Genomic DNA, 23,965 nt, shown 5'->3' with positions numbered 1-23,965 from the left:
ATCATCTCTCAATTGATAAAAATTCTTACAATATTTCATTCAACATAACTTGATAATACAATAATTTGTAAATAATTTGTGGTATGTTAATTTATGTAAAGTTAAAAGTGTGAGCATTAATTTTACTTAAAATACAAAAGGGGTGATATTCTCAAATTATTGAATATGGAAATATGAAATTCTTTAATTATCATTATATTGAATCTCTCATGTAGGTTAAGGGCCTGTTCACATTTACTTAATTTCAGTTCAATTCAGCTCCAATCAGTTCAACTCTTAATTTCCCTCTCTCATAAAATATTCATTTCAGCTTAATTTTGTTCAGTTCAGCTCCAATCAGTTCAGTTCAGCTCAGCTTCAATCAGTTTAGCTCAGTTCGGTAAATGTGAACAGGCCATAAATAAGTATTTAGTCATTTGAAGATTTGCTAATTTTCAAATCTAACAAGCGTAAACCAAGATTCTAGCCATTTTCTATGCATTGCAGAAGGGGAGACATACACTTCACATCCAGCATTGAAATCCAACTACACTGAAGAAAGATCATTCCGTTTATAAGTAATGCCAACCTTTCTCCTTATAGTCACATAAACATTATTCTTATTGAGGCTACCCTAGTTAACCTCCGTGATAAACAAATTCCGTTGATCACAGAGTAAAACCTTTACCTAAAGTAGCGGTGTTGGTATAAGCCACTACTTCAAGTAGCAATTTTAGTCATTTTCACCGCAAAATTTACACTTTTGTCTTCGTGATATTTTGTTTATCACGATGATAAACTTGTATTTTTTTTTTCTTATTCTTGATATCATTAATTAATAATATATATGTGTAGTTTATTTTCGTATGTTTATTGTTGTTATGTGCTCATAAGGATAGTCATTGAGGCACATAATTTGGCAATAAAAAGCAAAATATATGCTTAGGTCCGTTTTATACTTTGCCAAAAAAAGCTTAAACTTCCAACCTTAAAGATATTTGATCATTATTTGTAAACTAAGCTTTGTATTTTAATTGATGTTCTCATTTTCAAACAGCTATCGTTTCCATATACACCTTAACAACTACGATTCACGAAAAAAGTATAAATAAAAAATTCACTTGTTTAATCCATATTTGATTATTTTGGTAGTGACAATGGCAACAAGAAAGGGTGGAGGCGCCAACACCATGAGAGTGATGGAGAGTGTGGTGGTGGAGCAAATACAATAGATGTAGATATGTAGAGGGAAGTTTTCTTATAAAAATACAATATTTTAACTATTTTACCTTTTGGAGTAAGTCACTTAAAATGATTCCTCACATGTTGGTAACTGGTTTGAAATGTCAAGCGTGTCACATACCCCTATATGTTCGGTTTAAATTATTTTTTGATTTGTATTTTACTTATATGAAAAATAAAAATAAAAATAAAAAAAAAAAACCCCATTATTTCTCCCTCATATTATCCTCTCCCTAACTCTTTTCTCTCCTATTCCCCTTCCATGGTTGCTAGCCAACAACCACCAATTCACTTATCAAAACTCAGTTTTCTTAAAATAGACGGAAAAAAAGGAGTACATGATAGTAATTTAGTATATAAAACCTTACTAAAAAGCGAAGTGATGCATCAATTGAAAAATGGATGAACGATTCCTTTTTATTTTTAACTTATTTAGTTTAGAGTGTTCCCCTGTGTTTAGGATAAATTTGTATAAGATTATCTTTATGATATCTTTACCTATCTTATAGTTATCTAATATGATTAGGGTAGGTGAGATCTTGGGATCATATAAAAAAATCCTCAACCTGGATATACACAAATTTTTAATGCTTCCACAAACACACAAATGTAGATTATTTTTTCTTTTCTCAAAGTTATTTTTTTAAAAAATCTTTACGTAACCTTGCGCCTCCCACCAACAGTAGCTACCGCAAAAGCCGCCTCCATCATTGGTGGAAATCGCATACACTATCGCCTCCCACTACTGGCGTAATCGCATCTGCCAACCTACTCCATGTGCCGCACTCTATTTCCACCTCCCAATGACCAACAATGATTCTTACATTGCCCCATTGGTTTTTCTACACATAATCACATAGATTTTGTTAGGTGGTGGTATTTCAGAATAAGGTCAACTTTTGCACATCTCTTTTGCTATCAAATTGGCTCCTCTTATTGTTGCAGCACTTGGAATCTTTGTGGAGTATTAATTCTTGTTGCCTGGTTTCTGTTTTGAGAATTGATTAATTTCAAGTGGTAGAATTTAATCTATTCTTACACAATTTTATTTGTTTTTCTTCAACTGTGGTTTCACGTAGTAGTATAGTGTCTTCTCCCCGATGATGGTTTGATCCCTTAACTTATTCTTCACTGCAACTTGGCCCAAGTATATACGTGACTCTTCTCCTTCTCCTCCGGCCTAAAAGCGCATATTTCTACTATACGTAGGTCGTGGTTGTTGCTTCTCATCGTCATCACCGACACATGCATGTCTACTACTTCTCTTTTGATCATGGGTTATCATACTATCCTTACCGTTCGATGCATGATTCAGATCAAGTCTGAGCATCTGATTTTCTCTCGCTCTGACTGAGGGGCTGTGATAGAGAATATTCATAGAATATTCTTCTCCTATGTTTAGGATATATTTGTATATGATTATCTTTATGATAGTTACCTAATCTGATTAGGTTTCTCATTGTAACCCTATAAATATTGATCAATAGAAATCACTCGAATGAGAGGTTTCGTATTGTCTGACATATCCTTTTACAAGTTTTTGTAAAAAAAATAAATTATCTTTACTTATTTAATCTTTATTTTCCTTCTTACTAAAGTAATTCTCACTTATATCCGCGCATTTATACTTTGATTATTCAAAGAATCTTACCCCTTTTTGCTAATTTGGATATTGTTTCAATTCAATTCACCTACCACATTCTCTCTCTTAAATTTCCGTTATTCCTTATCTTCTACTTCCTTTTTCTCTCTAGCTCTATTACCATCTTCAACCTCCTTCACTATAAGAAAATAACCTTTTCGTAGCGATTATTTTAACCTCCTTACCTTTCTCCATATCTTTCTATATTCATCATCATTATGAAAATTTCTCGAGGTATTTTACCTCAAATTTTAAGTGTCGCCTCACTAAATATTCTCCTCTTTTAGATCCCACATTAATTTTATGATATAAACATCCCTTGTCCATTGTTAAACCATAAAACAATGATTGACCCCTTGTTAAATTGTGGAACTCAAAGGTTGTTCGCCTCGATCTTGAGGTGTTTCTTCACTAGATGTTATCCTCTTTAAGATCCCCACATTACTTATGATTTTTTTTTTTCATTCATTTAAATTCCCTTAATCAACAATTACCCCTACGTTGAATTTTTTGAAAATTCAGGGTTTCTTACAACTAATTTTATGCAATTCGTCATAAAATCCTACCTTTTTTTTAATCAGGATTACAATTAGATGGTCTGGATTGCAATTTGCTTGAATGTGGTAGCATGATGATGTGATGATGTGACGATAGCTCTATGCCTTAGCTTCCTAATTTTTGGTTCGTCAATTTTGGAATGCACATGCTTAATATATGCGTTGCTCGTTTGAGTAATAACTTTATAGTAAGATGTTTAATGTTTAATAGTCATGCATGAATCATGTATATATTAACCAACTTGTTTTCTTATCACCATGACCCTCGGGTATGGTTGAAAATTTATACATGTAATTTAAAAATTTTAAGTAATCTTTCATCAAATCTCCTTTTTTTATTTTATTTTTATTTTTTATTTTTGTTTTTTTTTTTTAATGTAATGGTATGTGTACTCTAAACAAAGTCGTTTTATTGCTTCAGCTTTGTAGTACACTGATTAAACCTACTTAGCTGCGTTTGTTCGTTGATTGTCATTGTTACTACTTGTGTTTGTTTTGCCGTAGTTAAATTAAATAATTATTTTCCACCGTATAACATTGACAAACTCTTGGAAATAGGTATACATTTAAACACTAATCATGCAACAAGTATTTTAGATTTCTACTAAACAAAAAAAAAGAGTGCATAATACCACTATATTATTTTATTTGTAATTATCTATTATTCAATTGGAAACAATAATTTTCTATCATCATTCTTCAAATTGAATGGGACAACTTCCTAGTTGTCAACGTAGTGAACGGTATTTATTCGACGACCCCGTGTCAAATTGATCACTAGATAGCAGTTATCAAGATCCTATTTCACAAATTCCCCCATTGGAAAATTCAATTCGGCATGTCTACATAGAAGCAAACAGAGTAGCAGATTGGATTGCATATGTTGGCCATCTTGTCACCGAAAAATTGGATATTTCTTTTTGTACCTCTCCAGCTTTGTACCCGATTCTTACCTTAGATGCTTTAGGATCGCCCCTCGTAAGGAGGGGTCCTAATTCTTTCCTTTTTTTTTTTCTCACCTTACCAAAAATAAAAAAAAAAACAAAGATCCTAATCTACCTGATCTAGGTTGTAGACTGATTTTATTAATCTACTCCAAGTGCGATACTAGTACTACTTGTGTCTAATCTTTGATTCTTCTTGAATTTAAAAACTCCAACCTTTAGATAGTCTTAAAAATAATACGGAGTAGACCTACTTAGACTCCGTTCACTTCACCTTATTTTTACTAAACTGAAATTATTTTTACTGAACTGAAATTATTTTTACTTAATTGAAATTAATTTTGCTGAATTAAAATTATTTTTACTGATTCTCTATTATATTTTTTCTTTAGAATTTTGATGTTTACTGAACTGAAATTATTAACTGAATTGAAATTAATTTTATTAAACTGAAATTATTTTTACTGAATTGAGTTTATTTTTACTGAACTAAAACTATTTTTTACTGAAAATTGTTTTTTTTTTTAAGGTGAACTAAACAAGATCTTACTTAGTATTTCACTTAGGGGTGTTTGGGAAATGGGAATTGTGGGTGGAATTGGGAATTTTAATCCTAATTGAAAAATTAAGCCATGTTTGTGTGGTGGGAATGAGAATAAAAAGGGGATTGAGAATGGGATTATTTATGGGTGAATTCACACTATTTTATTACCTAGGGAGGGTAAATAATAAATGGATGGAATGGGAATAGGGGTGAAATAACATTTTTGCCATTACTAAAAAGAATAAAATAGTAATCTTAGTAAAGGTATATTTATAAAATTGTTATTTATCCCCTATATATTTCCACCCACTATCCAAACAAGGTATTAACATATTTTCATGTATTCCCATCAATTTTTTTCCAATCCAACCTTTTAATCCCTAAACTCCCATTCCAACGATCCCAATGCCCCGTTATTTTATAAATTTTTTCTATGAGATTTTTATTTCGGGACCTACAGAAATACGGTGTGTATACTTACGGAATACACCGTAGACTCGAACTCGAAGTATACTCCGTAGGATCATCCTCGTACAAGTTAGAACCTTCGACTTCATTGTAGGCAGCAACCAAAGTAGGAGAGAGAGAAATAGAAAGCGAGTGTTTCTGCAAATTCGAACCTAATCGAACAAAATTCGAAAGTAAATTCTGAAAGATGAAGGATGAAGGAGAAAAACGGCAACAAATGATGCAAAATCTCTTCGGAGTTAATTCCGATGATGAAGAAGAAGAGGAAGAAATTGATTCCGAGCATGAATCTAATCAACACCGCCCCAATTATGTTTCCGTAAGTTTTATTTAATTTTTGAGATTCAATTTGATTGTTTGTTCGTTGTTTTTATGATTTCTGGATTTGATTTTAGGTTTAGGGTTTGATTTATTGATTTATGTTTGTTAATTGTGCGTTTGATTTGGTTGGGGCAAAGGTTGAGTGTTGATTGAGGTGAAGTAAACACAAATACGAACATGAACACAAACAATCAGCTATTGGAATAGTAATGTGTTGAATTAGGTTTTTTTTGGGTGAAATAATGTGGGAATTTAATTTTCCTTTGAATTAGGGCAATGCTAGTGAAATGATTATTGATTTTTGAAAAGGGAAATCATGTGGCGAAGGTATCATATAGTCATACTAATATACACGAACACGGACACAGATGCGACCCGTGTACTCGAAATGGCAGTTATCGAAATAATAAGATGTATCAATTAAGGATCTTTTTGGGTGAAATAATGTGGGAATCAATATTCCTTTAAGGCAATGATAGTAAGCTGAATTATATTGAAAAGGGAATCATACAGTGAAGATATCATTATACTGATAGAAATGTATGTGGGAACTGGGAACTACTGAGCTCACCTCTTATGTGCTTTCACAAGCTCATTCAATGGTGGTAGGTACCCATTAATGTTTTGTATAGGGCTTTATATCACGGAGTTCATTTGTGTTGTACCGGAGTTCATCTTCGATTTGTACTAGAGTTTATCTTATTTTTGTATTAGAAGTTTAGACCTTATATCTTGATCCCCTCCAAAGTTCATATATGGCTTTTGGTATACTATGCTTTTTACTTATCATTGGCATGTGAATTGAGATTGACAGTAAGTAGGACTGGATAAAGAAGCTTTTTTATACTCCTTTCATATGCAGTGTTTGTAATATTTATTTTTTCTACCAAAGCATTGTAGAAATGTTCTTAGTGCTTACGGAAAATCTTGTATTGGTATGGATAGGATGAAAATGATGGAGGTGCTGAACAAGAGGTCGAACCTGAAGCTTATGTAGAGGGGCAAGGTGAGGCAGAAGGCGAGAGTGAAGGTGAATATCGTGAGGAAGAACCAGAAGTTGGAGAAAGTGAAGGTGAGAGAGAACAAAGTTCTCAAGAAGTAGAAGTAGGTGAGCAACATGAAGAAAGTGAGGCAAGAGAATCTGATAGCGATGATAAAGAGGATTATGCCCAAAAAGTAGTAACTAGTAGAAGAAGGGATGTAGTGGACAGTGGATCAGAAAGGTCTGAAGAACAAGAACCCCATTACATTGACCCCGATGATGAAGAAGTTGGTCAGACTAGAAGCCACGGGTAATTCAAATACTTCAATTTTAATCAATATATTTTTGTGTTTGTCCAATTACATTGTTTACCGTCTTCCAGATGTTTCTTGAACTGTTGCTTTTGCTGAATATCTTTTATTTCGGATAGCATTGTGGATAGATAAAAAGTTCTGAACAAAACCTCTTCTGCTGCTTCTTTCAGCGGAAAGCTTCAAAGGCAAATGAGTGATCATGTTATTATCTTTCTCCACTCTCTTTGTTATGTCTTGTGATTCATGCTAGTTATCCCTATTAAACTGCCGTCTTATTTTGTTTTCTACATAAGAAGCTAACTTATTATATCAGAAGCAATTTGATTTGAGACATGGTATTCTCATGCCGTGGTTTCAAACACAATAATACTTGCATGGAATATGGATAGATAACCTGCTAGCATATGCTGTAAGTCGGATTCATGTTTAGGTCCAATCTATTACAGGCTATAAGCTATGGTTTAGGTATCTAAAGATTGTAACTAGGGGCAACTGGCATAAGCCATAGTCTAATCGTGCTATGATTTTACACTCAAAATATTTACATAATTATAATAATTATTATTATTATTTTCAATCATCATCAAGTCTGGTAACGATGGATTATTTTCAATCATCATCAAGTCTGTTATGGATTGAGAATCATGAGATCATATGTTTCAATGTGTCCCACCTCTTTATGGACTGGGCACACAATGTACTTTATATAAGTTATCTAATATGATTAGTGGATGTGAATGATGTGGCGCACTTGTGAACAATGGGACATTTGATAGGACGTACAATGGAATAGAGGACCTCTATTGGGAAAACTTATTTTTATTAAATGCTAGTGGTTTTAGTAATTTTCAGCCTTAATACTTGTCAGCTGTTGATATATGAATATATGATTGTTTGCGTGATTGATACAATAGAACATATTGGGTAAATAGGTTGTCGACTTAACTTACAATGGCATCAGCTTATTCCTTTTCTTTTCAGGTAGCCACTATTGCTATATATACTATCACATCATACTGTATTGTATACACCTGTTACAAGAAAAACAGAAGTTATATTGCTCCCTTCACTATTGAATCAGTACTACATTAAGCAATCAACTTTGCATATAGCAGCTCGACCAAAGCTGTATTTGATTATGTGACTAGTTTAAGATTTATTCAAATTTTACTTTTAAGGTGGACATATAGCACTTGAGAAGAAAGACCCAAAGTGTGAGAGAGAGGTAAAACAAGCGAAAGAGAGAAAGTTGCTTCATTGTTTGTGATATTTCAAGAGCTGGAAATAACTTTTCTTAGATTGTTATTCTATTTATATTCTCAACATTTAAATTACGAAGTGTAAGTGGTACAAGAGAGTAAGAAACGCTTTGTTATGACCTTAGTCAGAGAAGGAGAGGGGAGACTATGATATAGTGTAACAAAAGATTGGAGTTCAAGTGAAGGCCTGAAGGGAGGGGTGTATTTCCAGTGGCGAGGATTTTAAAAGGTAGCTTACTTATTTACTTAAGGATTTAAGGGGGATGCTTGTCAGGGAAAATATGGATGGGAAATGAGACACATTTATCCCTAACCATGTGTTGCTAATTATGATGTTTAAGAAATGACATTTTAAAGATCCAAATCCCGGGATTACTGGGTTAGTGGTGTTTGACCTGGTTGAAATATAAAATACTTTTTGAAACACTATCCTGTATTCGGTTATGAAGTAGTTTTCATATTTACTGAACAAAATATTTAACAGGGAATCTCCTGAAGAGGAGAGGGATATGACTCATGTAGCTCAATCAACTGCTGAAATTCGTGATGTATTTGGAGATTCTGATGAAGAAGAGCCAGCAGATTATGGTGTTCAGCATGACATGGAGCAAGTAAGGTTTTAGCTTTATTATCTTTATTTGGTTGGGATTTTTAACTGCTGCTGCGTCAGCATGTGCTCACATGAACACATAGAGGTAAAACATCTTTTCTTCAATTAATAGAGATCCCCTGTTGAAGAAGAAGAAAGCTATGAGAAGAATTTGAGGCCAGATGATTTAGTGCGTGACGAGGATGCTCAATATGGGTCAGAAGAAGAAATTGAAGCTAAGCTTAAGGAGAAACCTGTTGGCCCCCCGATGGAGTTAGAAATTCCTTTGCGCCCACCTCCTGCAGACCCTGAGAAGGTATTATCCTCTCCTCTCATTCCATACGCAAGGCCTGAAATGTTTTGTATTATCCTCGGTGGTAATTGTTGCATAGTAATTTGTTTTTTTTTTTTTTGGCAAACATGATCAGAGTTTGGTATATCATGGGCGTTGATCAGTGGATTTTTTTTTGCATGGTTTGATAAATTATCATTGTGATGGGATCATTTTTGCGAATCATAGTTGTTATTCATTTAGATTCTTGAATATTTTGGATTAATTGGATAAATCATCCTTACTAAGGGGTTTGTTTGTCTTGTATTATTTCATCTTGTTTTATTTTATTTCAGAAAAAATAGGTTTAGATTAGCTTGGATAAAATAACATAAAATAAGCTCAAATCAAATAAAATAAGTTCAGTTAAAATAAAATGTAATAAAAAATAAAATAAAAAGTTCAGATAAAATAAAATAAAAAAGTTTATCCAAATAAGCTCAAATAAAATAAAAGAGCCTATTTTTCCAGCTTGTGTTATTATGGCAGTTTTGTCTGCTGTTAATAGTTATTTTGTACCTGATGTGTTGTAGCTTGAATTTTTTCACAGATGAACATGATTAGGGTTTCAAATATTATGGGCATTGATCCAAAACCATTTGATCCCAAGACATTTGTGGAAGAGGATGTCTTTGTGACTGATGAATCTGGTGCCAAAAAACGAATTCGTTTGGAGAACAACATTGTGCGTTGGAGAACTGTGAAAAAGCCAGATGGAACATTAGCTGTAAGTGAAACTTCTCTATTCTTATTGACTATACCACATGGATACCTTCATATCATACTTAGCTAATAATCCATTTGTTATGTTACCTTCATCCTATTTACTTTTTATGAGGATAACTGATTACACTATGTGTATGTGTGTGCTTACTTTATTATTATTATTAAATTTTTTTTTAGTTGGTTTTTTTTTTTTTGGGGGGGGGGGGGGGGGGGGAGAACTGCTTGAAACTTGTGGAGCTGTAGGGGACTAGGGGCTATCTGCTCTAGACCACTGATGGGAAGGTATAAGCTCCATTGAGTCATGGACATTGACCGCGGATGATGGAAAGTCTATAAGGCATGTGATTTAGTCCATTATGTGATCCAGAATTCCGGATACATTACTGAGTATTGAAAATTGTCCAATAGTCACTTCTTATGCTGTCCTGTTTGCCTATCTAAAACCCTCTCATGGTGCTATATATTGTTTATACAGTAACATTATAATAAGTATTTAGAATTCTCTTTTTTTTTTGTTATAGGAGAGAGAAAATGGGACTGTGTGCTATATATAATTATTGGAGACTGGTTCTTTCTGTAACTTGTAGATAACAATATGTTGAATATATAATTATATTGTTATAGAGATTCAGAACCAGCTAGTAAAGAATGGTCAGCTGTGTCTTTGTGAAGTGCCTTAGCTCCATTTCAAAATCACTAGATTGTCATCATTTAGATCCAGAATCTCCTATTTCTTCTGTTTCTTTATTCCTATTACTTTCCTAGTTTATACCTCCAGACTTATAGAGTTCTGGGTGTATCCTTTGGCCTTGTCAAATTTTCAAGTTTTAAAAATTTGTTAATGTATAAATTTATTGCTGAGTTGCAGCTCTGATACAATTTTTGATCAGCTTTTCAATAAACAATGAAGAACATTTTAGAAGACGTTAGGAATTGGGATGTAGCTTTTAATAGTATATGAGTATATCACTTAATGTTATTTCTTCCATTATTAGATTTTTTTTTCCAACATCGTGATTGCCCTCTGCTAGTTACAATTGGTTGAACTATGTCTTCTACTTCCTTTGTTAAACAAAATTGTCTGGTTCCTTTTTTCTGTATCCCAATGTAATTTACAGTTTTACACTATCCTTTTATGGGTATTTTTTGTTTATCTGCTTCAGCTTGCCTTCACTTTCCCCTACTTTCCTGTATATACTTTAACAGTTTTTATTATTTTTCCCTCTCTTGTTGCCCAAAAGCGCCAATGCAAGTTTTTATGGGATGGAGAGAGTCTTAATATGCTATGCATCTAGCCTATCTAACATTTATATGTCTTTCTCAGTATGAGAGCAATGCACGCTATGTGAGGTGGTCAGATGGCAGTCTACAATTGCTGATCGGGAATGAGGTTCTTGACATATCTGTGCAGGATGCTCAGCATGATAATGCATACCTTTTCCTTAGACATGGCAAGGTAATATTTGTTCCTCCTTTTCTTCCTTCTCCCATCACTAGCTTGAAATTATTCTGATTTACATAGTTGGTCACATTTTGAACTCTTGGTCTATTTCTTCATATATTGGTATAATGAGTGCAACCCAACTGATCAATTCTGTTGGTCTATGGTTATTTATTAAATAAGTTAGAGGATATTTTAACCAGAGTTTGAACAGTGAACTGTTCTGTGCATGACTTGTTGAACATATTGAGACTCATTAATTGTGGAAAGGAATCAAAGGATTTAGATAGAAGCAGAATACTAAAAAAAGTTCTCGCATTTCTACACAAGTAATCTTTACTTTGGCAGAATAAATTGATCTGTTCCAGTGCATATGGCTCTCAGTTTTTACGTTACACCTTGCGTTATCCTTTAGTTTCCATTCACGTTTAAGTCTTGTACACACCTTAAGGAGCAGGGCTATATAGGGTGGGAATTTGCCCAATTAGCCTGTCCATGTTTGCTTAATTATTTAGATTAAGGGTTTGAGAGAAACCCTAATCTACCTAATGAAGGCAATGTCTATCACAACAAGAAATAAATAGAGTGTCTAAGCTGAAGACCATGTTCGCTGCTCCAGTTGGTTGTTTCCATTCTCCCATGAGCATATTTTCGTATCCTAGCAGTTTCTCTCTGCTCCGGTGCTCCCTCATGTAGTCATGTGGCTGTTGTTCTTTTTCTCCCCCTTGTCTATCTCCTTATTCGATTGAGGCTGACATCTATTGTTTTCTTCTTTTTATTTAATTATTGTGTGTGTGAAGTACGAGGCAGTAACCTAACTGTAGCTTTCTAGCTACTAGGGGCTTGCCCGCAGATCAATTTTCCACCTGCAGCCAGGGGTGTGTGTGAACTGTGAAGAGGTGTTGCTTTCGTTTTTGGATTTGATATGATGATTTAATTTTGGAGAAGCAGTTAGCAGATTTATTATCTTAATTGTTGGGCAGCTGCATACCAATTTAACCTCTAACACAAGCCTATATCTATCATTGCTGGGTTTATTTTATCTTGATAATTGTGTTTTGGATATATTTGTGTCAGGGAATTCTCCAATCACAAGGCAAGCTTCTTAAAAAGATGAGATTTATGCCATCATCTCTGACATCAAATTCTCATCGCTTGTTGACGGCACTTGTGGACTCAAGGCATAAAAAGGTCTACAAGGTTAAGAACTGTATAACTGATGTTGATCCTGAGAGGGAGAAGGAGCAAAAAGAAAAGGTAACTGGTATTATTGAAAAACTTTTGCTTATAAACCGTATGGTTGTGCAGATGTTAAAGATGTGTCTTTGCAGGCTGAAAGTCAGACGATCAAAGCCAATTCGATTCTGAACAAGAAGCGAGAGAGAGTGAATCGGAAGTACGCAAAATCATCAGATAGAGGTCGACAACTTTCTCCTGGATTTTTAGAGGATGCACTTGAAGAGGTTCTTTCTCAATCGTCTCTGTCTATAATGTGCCAGCATATGATGTTAAGTAATATATAATAACTTTGAGGTCATCTTGTTTCAAATACTTGTAAAAAAAACTAGGAGCTAGTCTATCTCTTTGCTGAATGACTGTAGTTTGAAATAAGGGAATTGCTCCTTTTGAGTTGACTGCGTAGTTTGCAAGAATAACAAACACTGTTGACCTTGGTATCTTGACAGGATGATGAAGCAAATTATTATGATCCTCGTCGCGATAGGAATCGTTTTGAGGATGAGCTAGAGGCAGAAGCTAGAGCTGAGAAGCGCATTATTAATGCCAAGAAGGTAGAGTTGATGTTAATGGTTCTCATTTGTATTATGTATCTAAATAAATATAAATATACATACTGAGTGATCTCTTCTTGATGGTATTGTTCTTGCTTCAAGGCTCAAGGGCATAAAGACATTCCCCGAAAATTATCAAATGCTCCAAAAACTTCTCGACGCCCAGTGGATTTCTCTGACAGTGAAAGAGACGAGTCCGAATATGAAACTGATGGTGGGGAAGAGGAAAGATCTCCTGAACGTAGAATGGAGGATTCAGAGCCAGAATGGCAAGATTCAGAGGATGAGGAGCAAGGGGAGGCTGTTGGTGGAGCTTCAGAAGAGGAGGCTGAGGTGTGTAATTGGCCTACTTATTTTTTATTTTATTTTATTTTTTTCTCAGCTGAAATGATTTTGAAGATGATTTGGAAATTGTGATTTAGGAAGTTGATATTATAAAGTAAAATTTAACTGTGCATATAAAACGGAGTATAATTTATGATGTTTTAGGCTGTAATGCTTAGACAGCAAGTCAATGTAATATAGGAGTAATAGGACTAATTAAAAAGTTGTCATGCATACACCTGATAATAATCATATTTCAGAATGTTGCACTGCAAAATCTTTTTTCATCCATTTATGATTCATGCATGAGGTTTTCAGTTTCATCCAAAATTCCTTTATGCATTTGTTCCTATATTAGGAGCCAAAACAGATGGCCAAGGAAGCTAAAGGTAGCCTTAAACGTAAGGAAATAGATTCGGATGAGGAGTCTCCTCGTAAGAAGCCTACAACACATCGCCGGATGGCAGTTGTTTATGAGAGTGATGAGGATTGAAGTCTTTACTGGTCAAAATTCAAAAGTGAGTATCATCCTTCTATTTTAGCAAGCACGTATTTCGTTTTTGTGAACTGAATTTGACATTGCTGAGTAGTCTGTTTTTTATGACATTTATATCTTATTTTTGCTCTTTGTCAAAAAAAAAAAAAAAAAAAAAAAAACTTATTCTTGATACACTTTTGAGGACCGAGGTAATAATGACACTTGAAGAATTAAGTCAATTAACATTTACCCAATAACATTGATGTGAGCAGAACAGAACATTACTTGAAAAGTTTTGTTTCCTTATACCGTCTTTTCTATTTAACCCTGATTCCCGAGAACCTTTGCTATTTTAGCCTTTGTATGTTGTCATTACTCTGATTTGTTTTCCGGTTCATGTGACATACACTTTCTCTCTCTCTTTCTGCCTGCTTGCTGAGTTGAGATGCTCTAGATTTAAATTTTCTGGAGTACACAATTCATCTCTGAACATTGTGTAGTTTTTTTAATAAATAAATCATTAGCAAATATTGCCTTCTTATTGATTATTGAGACGATGAAATGCATTGTTTCTGATCTGAGCACAAAATCTGCATTTATTGTAGTTATCCAATACATATCATTTTAACTTGCAGTTTACCAAATTTTCAGTTCAGATTGCATAGCAATTCATGTCCTGGGGACAATGCATGGTGCTTATCTCGATTCCTGTGGACAATGCAATTTCAGCCCTTATGTAACTCAATATGTGGAGAGGGTTCTGAAAGGAAGAAAGAGATCGAATAATTATGGTTCAAATATGTATGTGTTATTTTTCTTAATTAGTGGCATAATAATACGAATTTTGGCTTCATGTTGATAAAGGGTATATAGATTATTTGTGTAAAATTGTGTTGCAAGTGATAGCTGATTAACACAACTTTCTTCAATTAATTTAGACTTGTTTAGGATGTTTTTACATAAAGGAAGATATCATGATGTAATCATTTTTTCCTTAAAATGAAAAAAACGAAATTTGTTACAATCTTTCACGTCACTTTACAAGTTTATACTTACTTTTGCTCCATTTTGTCAATTTTTGGTAGTGGCCTCCTACTGAATACTGGCCTCATCCTTTTTTTTAAAAGAAAAATTATTAATAAATTAATTTTTATACTAGGTTAGAATCTGTGTAATGCACGGTTTATAAAACTTATATTTAATTTGTACATTTTAAAAATAAATCGCTATTATATACGAATATAAATAAGAATTACGTATATTTTGTAATTTTATAATTTTTTATTTTCATCAAAATTATGATATTGTATCTGTTTAATTACAGTTGTCTAATGTATAGTTTAATGTAGGAGGTCATTTATTAGTGTGCTATTTACAATTGTTTCAATTTCCTAAGATAAATTGATAGGTTTTAGTTGTAATGTAGAAGCTTCCAATATTTAAATTTCAAAAATGTAAAATATGATAACTCTACTGAAAAAAAAGATGACATCATCATTGCATTTAGGCGGTAATTTTTTTATTGAAAAAATGACATGTGGACAATGATGATGTCAGCAACTTCTGTTTTAGTAATAGTTAATAAATTACCATTAGGGTGTGTTTTTGAATGCATCATTTAGGAATATAATATTATTTGATCAGAAGTTATAGACTCATTTGGAATTTATTGTACATGATTGTTTAAACCTAATTTAGAGAGTTAATTTTGTTGGACCAAATTGAACTTTAAACTTATCTGTTTAAAGGGAAGATGACATACTTGTTTTGCAAATAAGCTAAGAAATACACGTCCCTAAAAGATAAAAATAAAATCTATACTATATATTATAAGGCGTCCCTTTTAAAGAAATGGTGCCACGTGACACTCTTCAAAGTATGTGTGTTATGTCACAGTGCCACGTCATCATCCAAAGTATATGCGCCACGTAAGCTAGCCACTTCAATACATACCAACTATTATTAATGTTTCAAGTTTCACATAAAATTACATATTCCTTTCATTTATTAAGTAAAATAGAGGTAACATAATTCACTTATTTTTCACAAAGATTATAATATAAATACATATGATGTAAAATACAAAAAAAAAAAAAGAAAAAAAAGTGACATCCGATGTAACGTCTGAACCACTACACACACTAACTATACAAATAGTCGAACATAATCTATACTTCTATACTTTATTAGTATTTAAAAAAGCAAACCACAAATTTTTCATATGACACATGGCATCACAAGTCAGTGAGTCACTCATTACCCCATATGCCACATGTCACCCCCCTTAGTATTTATGTTTAAGTCTTTATGCATTCTACAACTTGCAAATTTAAGTAAGAAAATAAAGTGTTTTATTTCTACCATAATAAAATAATGTTCAATTCATTAGTACACATTACATAAACGTATGAATTATAATAAAAAATTGTCTTTTCATTTCATACACTTTAAATATAATTTAAACTAATATGTCATTTCATATCCCACAATCTTCATGTATATACACTTCGTATCTAACTAAATTGAGTAAATTCCTTCATCTTCTTTGAGTACTTTATATAAAAGCATACTTACATGTGAAAATAATTAACCCTAAATAACAACCTGTGCATTGAACGGGCCAAAAAGCTAGTTGTTAAATTAAAGCAAGAAGTACACAAAATAGCAATCTGGGGCATCGTCCGGGATACGCATCTATACTTAGTATTTAAAAAAGCAAACCAAAGAAAACATGTGTTATTATTCTATTACACTTCCTTATCTTCTTTTTCAACTCAACGTGCCACATGTCGTTTTACATTTTTTATTTTTTATTATACAATTTTTCTTAACTCTTTCATTAAACACTTCACCTTCATCTCCCCTCTTTAATTCAACCTTTTTAATTTCTCTCTTTGATTTTAGTCCCTCCATCTTCTTTCTATTAAGTCTCATTTCAATTAAAGTCCCACAATTTTTATTTCTTTAATTATGTTTTCATTTACATATTACACTCATAATTATTTATTGGTATTTTCTCACTCATCTCTCAATGCAATTTTCTATGAACAAGCCGTGCATTGCACGGGCCAGAAGACTAGTTATTAGGTGAAAGATATTACGGAGTACTATGTGTATATCGAGGTGTTCCAAACGGAGGGTTGTGAGACAAATAAATTATGTCTCACAAGGGCAATATACGCATTTCAGACGTCATTTTAGAGATGTCTCATTGAGCTCTTAAATCATACCACTGGAACTTCAGTGGTACAAAATACACTCCCAGTGGTATAAAATATAGTCTTAGTGGTACTCAAAAAGATTCAACTAGAGTTTCAGTTGAACAAAATATAGACTCAGTGGTAGTGATCCTGTCAAATTTTTGTCCGTTTTGCACGTGAAGTGGAGCCCACATTACCTTTTTCACTCTTCCTATCTCTCTCCACATTTCTCTCTCTTCATTGTACCTTTTTAATTTTTTAATAGTTGTGAGACATTTTGTTTTGTCTCACAACACTCCCTTTTTACTTCCTCGTGTATATCAATGCCAGTATGCCACATGTAGCCTATAATAGATGCAGATCAAATAAAACTTTACATAAATTTACAGTGATTTCCTACAATACATAAATGTATACGGTATTTCTTTATTTTGGTGAGTTAAATTATATGGTTAGTGACGGTTGGGATATTTCATCCATTTGTCAGTTATATGGACACGTAGTCAGCTAAAGACCGATGTTCTAGAATCATCTAGAAATCTGCCCACTGATTTTAATTCCTAAAGTAGCAAACATCTGTTCCGGTTCAATCTAGGCTTTTCCATTTCAGTATTCGTTTTTTTATTTACTTTTTCTTTTTTTTTTTATATTTTTGCTGGGGTCCAATGTTAGTAGTATCATTCTCTCTAATTGTAATACTTTAGTGTATTAGTGTTAGGAGGTTATATTAATGTCATTATAACAAGATATACTTAGAAATGGGATATTGGTTAGTGAAGGAATTAGATTATTTAAAAGTAGGGAATATACAAGGGCCAATTCACCAGATTAGTAAATAGTAAAACAGACTCATAGCGTTAATATGGGTAAAAAAAATAACTTTGGCGATAATTTGGTAAAAAAAGCTAACTCTGAGAAACAATTTGGTAAAAGTATAATATCAGACGACATAAAGATTAAAAATAATTTAATTTTTCCCTAATGAGGGCCTGTTCACTTCAACTTAATTTCAGTTCAGTTTAGCTCCAATCAGTTCAGTTCGGCTCCTAATTTCCTTCTCTCATAAAATATTAATTTCAACTATATTAAGTTCAGTTCAGCTCCAATCAGTTCAGTTCAGTACAGTAAATATGAACAGGCCCTGAGTGTGTAGTCGTGTAGCAATGAATGTCATGACAAAAGGAGATACTCATACAATATTCAAATTAAAATATATAGAGTAATTGTTTGCCAAAAAATAAATTGGAAAATTAGCTTAAAATAATATTAACTATCAACGGTGTGTGCTAATAAACGAACGCAACTATTTGTTATTATCAGTACCACTTTTTGTACTGTATCTGCAAAATAAGTACGCCAGTCATTGAAAAAGTAATTTGAAGAATATTCCATCTATATTTATTATAATTTTTTTTATTAGTAATTTTACATGTTATATGTGGCTAGCCACACTATGAGCCCAACAATTATATAGTACTATATGGGTGTCGCTTAAGGGAAGTTTCGAGTTTGAGCCTCACCGTATGAATAAACCAATTGTGTGACTCGAGTCGAATCAAAATGTAGTCGGAGCTGAGTTTTGATGAATGAATGGGATGGAAAAAAAAAATAAAGTACTCCCTTTAAAAAAAAAAAAAAAAAAAAAAAAGCGCAAAGTAATCATGAAAATTCTAGTAAATTCTAGGAAAATCATCCGACTTCCAGACTCCTCTCTCACTCCTCATCAAAAACCCCTCCATTTCTTGCGCTCATTCACTCACAATTTACGAACAAAATTTCTCAACAATAAAAACTAAATCAATTGAAATTCACATTTTCTCTCTCATACTACGCTCTTCAATTTCGATCGTTTTCTTCTTCAATCAAAGATTCACATTCAGTTCATCTTCAAATTTCATTTCAAAGCTTTTCGATTATTTTTCAAAGGTACTTGCTTCTTATCCTGCACTTTTCTTTTCGATTTTTAATTGTTTATCTTCTTTGTTTTTTTTGCATGTTTGATTTCTTTTGAATGTGTGCTTTTATTTTGAATTTTGATGAATTTTGTTTTGTTTTTGCTCTGTTTTTGGATTATAACTTCTTTGTTTAAATACTTTGATTTACATTTTATGTGATTGAATTTTGAAATAGTGTTCTGAGTGTTATTTTTATCTTTGTTCTTACTTCTTAGTATGATTGTTGGTTGTAGAATTGTAGTGTAATAAACTGAAGAACTTCAATGTTAATCATTTGTGTGAAATTAGGGATTTGGTAGCTTTTAATTACACTGAGAATTTATTTCTTGTTTCAATTTGCTTTAATTTTGTGGGCTGTGTAATTTCTGTAGAATGCTGGAATTATTGTTATCTTGACATTATAATTATCACTGTTTATGATTTTCTTGGATTTGAGCCAGAATTAGAGTGTTTGAGTTGGTTTAATCCTGAAATTTGATTTCTGTGTTGCAGTACGACTGATAAATTAGTTATACAGAGGATTTATATCGCACTGTTAGTTAAATGATATTACTGGTATAATTGGTTGCATTTTGATTGAAAATTAGTACTTGTATTTAGTAATAGGGATTATATTACTGGTGTTAATGATTTGTGAATAATGGTATATGAGCTGTTATAATCTGATTGCATTTGGTGTGATCTTTGGTTTATGGATTTGTAATTTGTTAGTGAATTATTGAACTTACTATTGTGTGCAATGCGCGATAGGTGATCGAATATGAATCCTGAAAAGTTTACCCACAAGACAAATGAGGCACTACTTGCTGCTCATGAATTGGCATTGAGCAATGGACATTTACAGATTACTCCACTCCATGTTGCTGCCACATTGATTGGGGAACCTGGTGGTATCTTTTACCAAGCGGTGTCACATGCTGGTGGCGATGAGGCTGCTAACTCGGTGGATAGAGTGTTCAAGAGGGCTATAAAGAATCTTCCTTCTCAAAGTCCTCCACCTGATCAGGTTCCAGGTAGCACTAGTCTCATGAAAGCTATTCGACGTGCACAGTCTCTTCAGAAATCTCGTGGGGATTCGCATTTGGCTGTTGATCACTTGATTTTGGGGATTATTGAGGATTCTCAAGTCTCTGATCTGCTCAAGGAAGCTGGGGTTGCTATGGCTAGAGTGAAGAGTGAGGTTGAGAAGCTTCGTGGGAAGGATGGGAAGAAAGTGGAAAGTGCTACTGGAGACACCACTTTCCAAGCCCTGAAGACTTATGGGCGTGATTTGGTTGAGCAGGCTGGGAAACTCGACCCTGTGATTGGTCGTGATGAGGAGATTCGGAGGGTTGTAAGGATTCTATCAAGGAGGACTAAGAACAATCCTGTGTTGATTGGTGAACCTGGTGTGGGTAAAACTGCTGTTGTTGAAGGCCTGGCTCAAAGGATTGTGAGCGGTGATGTTCCGAGCAACCTTTCGGATGTCAGGCTAATTGCATTGGATATGGGTGCTCTAGTTGCTGGAGCCAAGTACAGGGGTGAATTTGAGGAGAGGTTGAAAGCTGTGCTGAAAGAGGTGGAAGAAGCTGAAGGAAAAGTCATTCTCTTTATTGATGAAATCCACCTTGTTCTAGGAGCAGGAAGAACTGAAGGTTCCATGGATGCTGCAAATTTGTTTAAGCCTATGCTTGCCAGGGGTCAACTTCGTTGCATTGGTGCAACAACCCTTGAGGAGTATAGGAAGTATGTGGAGAAGGATGCAGCATTTGAGAGGCGTTTCCAGCAAGTGTATGTTGCTGAGCCAAGTGTTCCTGATACGATTAGTATCCTTCGAGGGTTGAAGGAAAAGTACGAAGGACACCATGGAGTTCGAATCCAAGATAGAGCCTTGGTGGTTGCTGCACAACTATCCGCCAGATATATTACAGGTCGTCATCTGCCTGATAAGGCTATTGATTTGGTTGATGAGGCATGTGCAAATGTTAGAGTTCAGCTAGACAGCCAGCCAGAGGAGATAGATAATTTGGAGAGGAAGAGAATGCAGTTAGAAATTGAGCTCCATGCTCTTGAGAAGGAGAAAGATAAAGCTAGCAAAGCACGGTTAGTGGAGGTTACTAAGGAGCTTGAGGACTTGAGGGATAAACTTCAGCCTCTAAAGATGAAATATATGAAGGAGAAGGAGAGGATTGATGAGCTCCGTAGACTGAAGCAAAAAAAGGAAGAGCTCATTATTGCTGCACAAGAGGCTGAAAGAAGATACGATCTTGCAAGGGCTGCTGATTTAAGGTACGGAGCAATCCAGGAAGTCGAGGCGGCTATTGCTAGATTGGAATCTAATGCTACCGATGTTGAATTGTTGACTGAAACTGTTGGGCCAGATCAGATTGCAGAAGTGGTGAGCCGATGGACTGGTATTCCTGTCACAAGACTTGGTGAGAATGAGAAGGAAAAGCTAATTGGCCTGGATGAGAAATTGCACCAAAGAGTGGTGGGACAAAACAGGGCAGTTGCATCTGTTGCAGAAGCTGTTCTGAGATCTCGAGCTGGACTAGGGAGACCTCAACAACCAACTGGTTCTTTCTTGTTCTTGGGTCCAACAGGTGTTGGGAAGACTGAACTTGCCAAGGCTCTTGCAGAACAGCTTTTCGATGATGAGAATTTGCTGGTGAGAATCGATATGTCTGAGTATATGGAGCAACACTCTGTGGCCCGATTGATTGGTGCTCCTCCCGGGTATGTTGGCCATGAAGAAGGTGGGCAACTGACAGAGGCTGTCAGAAGAAGGCCTTACAGTGTTGTATTATTCGATGAGGTTGAAAAGGCCCACACTTCTGTCTTCAACACACTCTTGCAAGTTCTTGATGATGGAAGGCTGACAGATGGGCAAGGACGTACTGTTGACTTCAGGAACACAGTGATCATCATGACATCTAATCTTGGTGCAGAGCATCTCCTTGCTGGACTTTCGGGCAAGAGCACAATGGAGGCAGCTCGAGAGAGAGTTATGGCAGAGGTATTTATCTTGGAACTCCAAATATTGTTTTGTATGATTTAAATCTTTTATCTTAAATTAGAGAATTGATGTATTGACAATGTTGCATTGTTGTTGACAGGTGAGAAGACACTTCAAGCCTGAACTGCTCAATCGGTTAGACGAGGTTGTAATATTTGATCCTCTATCACACGAGCAACTAAGGAAGGTTGCTAGGCTGCAAATGAAGGATGTGGCTAAACGTCTTGCTGAGAGGGGTATTGCCTTGGCAGTTACGGATGGTGCTCTAGATTACGTCTTAGCAGAGAGTTACGATCCAGTAAGTATTTCTGATGTCCTAACTATATTTCCTTCTTCAATATAGTACATGCTGTAAATGTTATGTACTAACTTTTAAACTTTCTGTTCATTAGGTATATGGTGCAAGGCCTATTAGGAGGTGGTTAGAAAAGAAAGTTGTCACAGAATTGTCGAAAATGCTCATCAAGGAGGAAATTGATGAGAATTCCACCGTCTTCATTGATGCTGGGATGGATGGACTTGTGTACCGTGTGGAGCAAACTGGTGGGATGGTTAATGCTGCAACTGGACAGAGAGCTGAGGTCCTAATTCAAGTCCCTAATGGACCACGAAATAACGCCACACAAGCTGCAAAGAAGTTAAAGATTGAGGAACTTGAGGATGACGACGATCAGATGATGGACTGAAGAGCTCAAGCATGATGATGAAAGCTTTCCTTTTTATAGGCTTTTTTTTTTTTTTTTTATTAATTTCATAGATTTGCAAAATTGTCTTCTAAAAAGGACTTTTATGTAACATTGTTCTATCTGTTAATGGGTGTTAAACTGTTTGTTTTGGGTTCAAGTTGTATATAGGACAGCAAATGTAAGGGGAAAATTCTGACTCTTGTGAGTTGAAGTTTATGCCCTTTTGTCAGCTTTAATGAAATTTTAATTTTCCCCTTTTTAATCTTCTCAATATTTCTTTTAAAATTATTTGCAGGCTAATAATTACTTAGTTAATGCAGGACTATTCTTTCCTCGATATTAGATATTTTTTGATAGGTAAGAAGAATTATTATATAAGAGTGAAACCTTTTATAAGTCTATTTGACCCGAGTTAGTATACACTTTGAGAGGAAGGAAGGGTAAAAGAAACTCCACTCTTGTCTTTACAGTGTCTGTTGTAGGGATTAAAATTCTAATTTCAACGTTTCTTTTTTACGGGTTTACCATTAGATCAAAATTGTTGGTGATAGTGTTGTTAATGGACACTTCTCCTTGTAAAAGAAGCAGGAATCAACGTTGTTTGCTGTCAATGTCGAAACAATTGATTTAATACGACATTAGAATTAAATAGGCTACGTCATACGGAGTGGAGTGGTAGTTAGAATGTGTGGACGATATATGCTCACTTATACGGAGTATCATTTTCTCATCTTATATGAAGAGCAATTAAATTTATTTATTTATCCAATCAAGTTTTATTAGTAGGGACAATTTCATGCGCCTAACTTTATTAAAATTTTAACTAACATGTATATATGCATTACTAGAAGTACTTGTATATATGAAAACATTGAATAAAGTAACAAAGTTGTGAATTGTAATAGAAACGTAGGTGATTTTCGAAAAAAATGTTAGTTAGTTAAAGCAAAAAGAGAAGGTGTCACTTGGTGGGTTAGATTACGAAGTCAAATTGAGTGTATATGTAAATATTATGTTTTAATAAGAGGGTAAAATAGTGAAATAAAGTGTATACGAAAAGTGAATATAAAGAAATATCTAAACAAAAAGTGGGTAGAATAAGATAATGAAAGTAATAGTTTAATTCTGTTTTAATTTAATTTAAATATTCAACAGACTAAGCTTGTAATTTGGATTAGTCTTTTAAATTATTTCATAA

The 23,965-nt window shown here is 34.1% G+C and overlaps 2 protein-coding genes across 4 annotated transcripts; both read left to right on the top strand.

Moving 5' to 3' along the window:
• The first annotated feature begins 5,416 nt into the window (after nt 1-5,416).
• LOC145597703 (protein LEO1 homolog) lies at nt 5,417-14,962 on the top strand. Of its 3 annotated transcripts, none has more exons than XM_081653937.1 (12): nt 5,417-5,695; nt 6,643-6,989; nt 8,737-8,863; nt 8,975-9,157; nt 9,723-9,899; nt 11,223-11,354; nt 12,417-12,596; nt 12,671-12,802; nt 13,025-13,129; nt 13,232-13,462; nt 13,824-13,971; nt 14,583-14,962. In XM_081653937.1, exons 1-11 carry the CDS (start codon nt 5,564-5,566, stop codon nt 13,944-13,946), a joined length of 1,869 nt encoding a protein of 622 aa, XP_081510063.1. In that variant the 5' UTR covers nt 5,417-5,563; the 3' UTR covers nt 13,947-13,971; nt 14,583-14,962. The 3 variants fall into 3 exon arrangements, with proteins under 3 accessions (XP_081510063.1, XP_081510062.1, XP_081510061.1); XM_081653936.1 differs by having other exon boundaries at nt 5,418-5,695; nt 13,812-13,971; nt 14,588-14,962; XM_081653935.1 differs by having other exon boundaries at nt 5,419-5,695; nt 13,812-13,971.
• A 3,961-nt stretch (nt 14,963-18,923) lies between these two features.
• LOC145599439 (chaperone protein ClpB1) lies at nt 18,924-22,993 on the top strand. Its single transcript, XM_081655821.1, has 4 exons — nt 18,924-19,057; nt 19,837-22,081; nt 22,182-22,379; nt 22,474-22,993. Exons 2-4 carry the CDS (start codon nt 19,847-19,849, stop codon nt 22,765-22,767), a joined length of 2,727 nt encoding a protein of 908 aa, XP_081511947.1. The 5' UTR covers nt 18,924-19,057; nt 19,837-19,846; the 3' UTR covers nt 22,768-22,993.
• Nucleotides 22,994-23,965: the final 972 nt, after the last annotated feature.

The sequence above is a fragment of the Chenopodium album genome, chromosome 20 (assembly GCF_948465745.1).
Source record: "Chenopodium album chromosome 20, dcCheAlbu1.1, whole genome shotgun sequence".
In the NCBI taxonomy this organism is placed as follows: Eukaryota; Viridiplantae; Streptophyta; class Magnoliopsida; order Caryophyllales; family Amaranthaceae; genus Chenopodium; species Chenopodium album.
The sequence above is the reverse complement of the archived record's forward strand: the minus strand, read 5'-3'. Positions and strand labels throughout refer to the sequence as shown.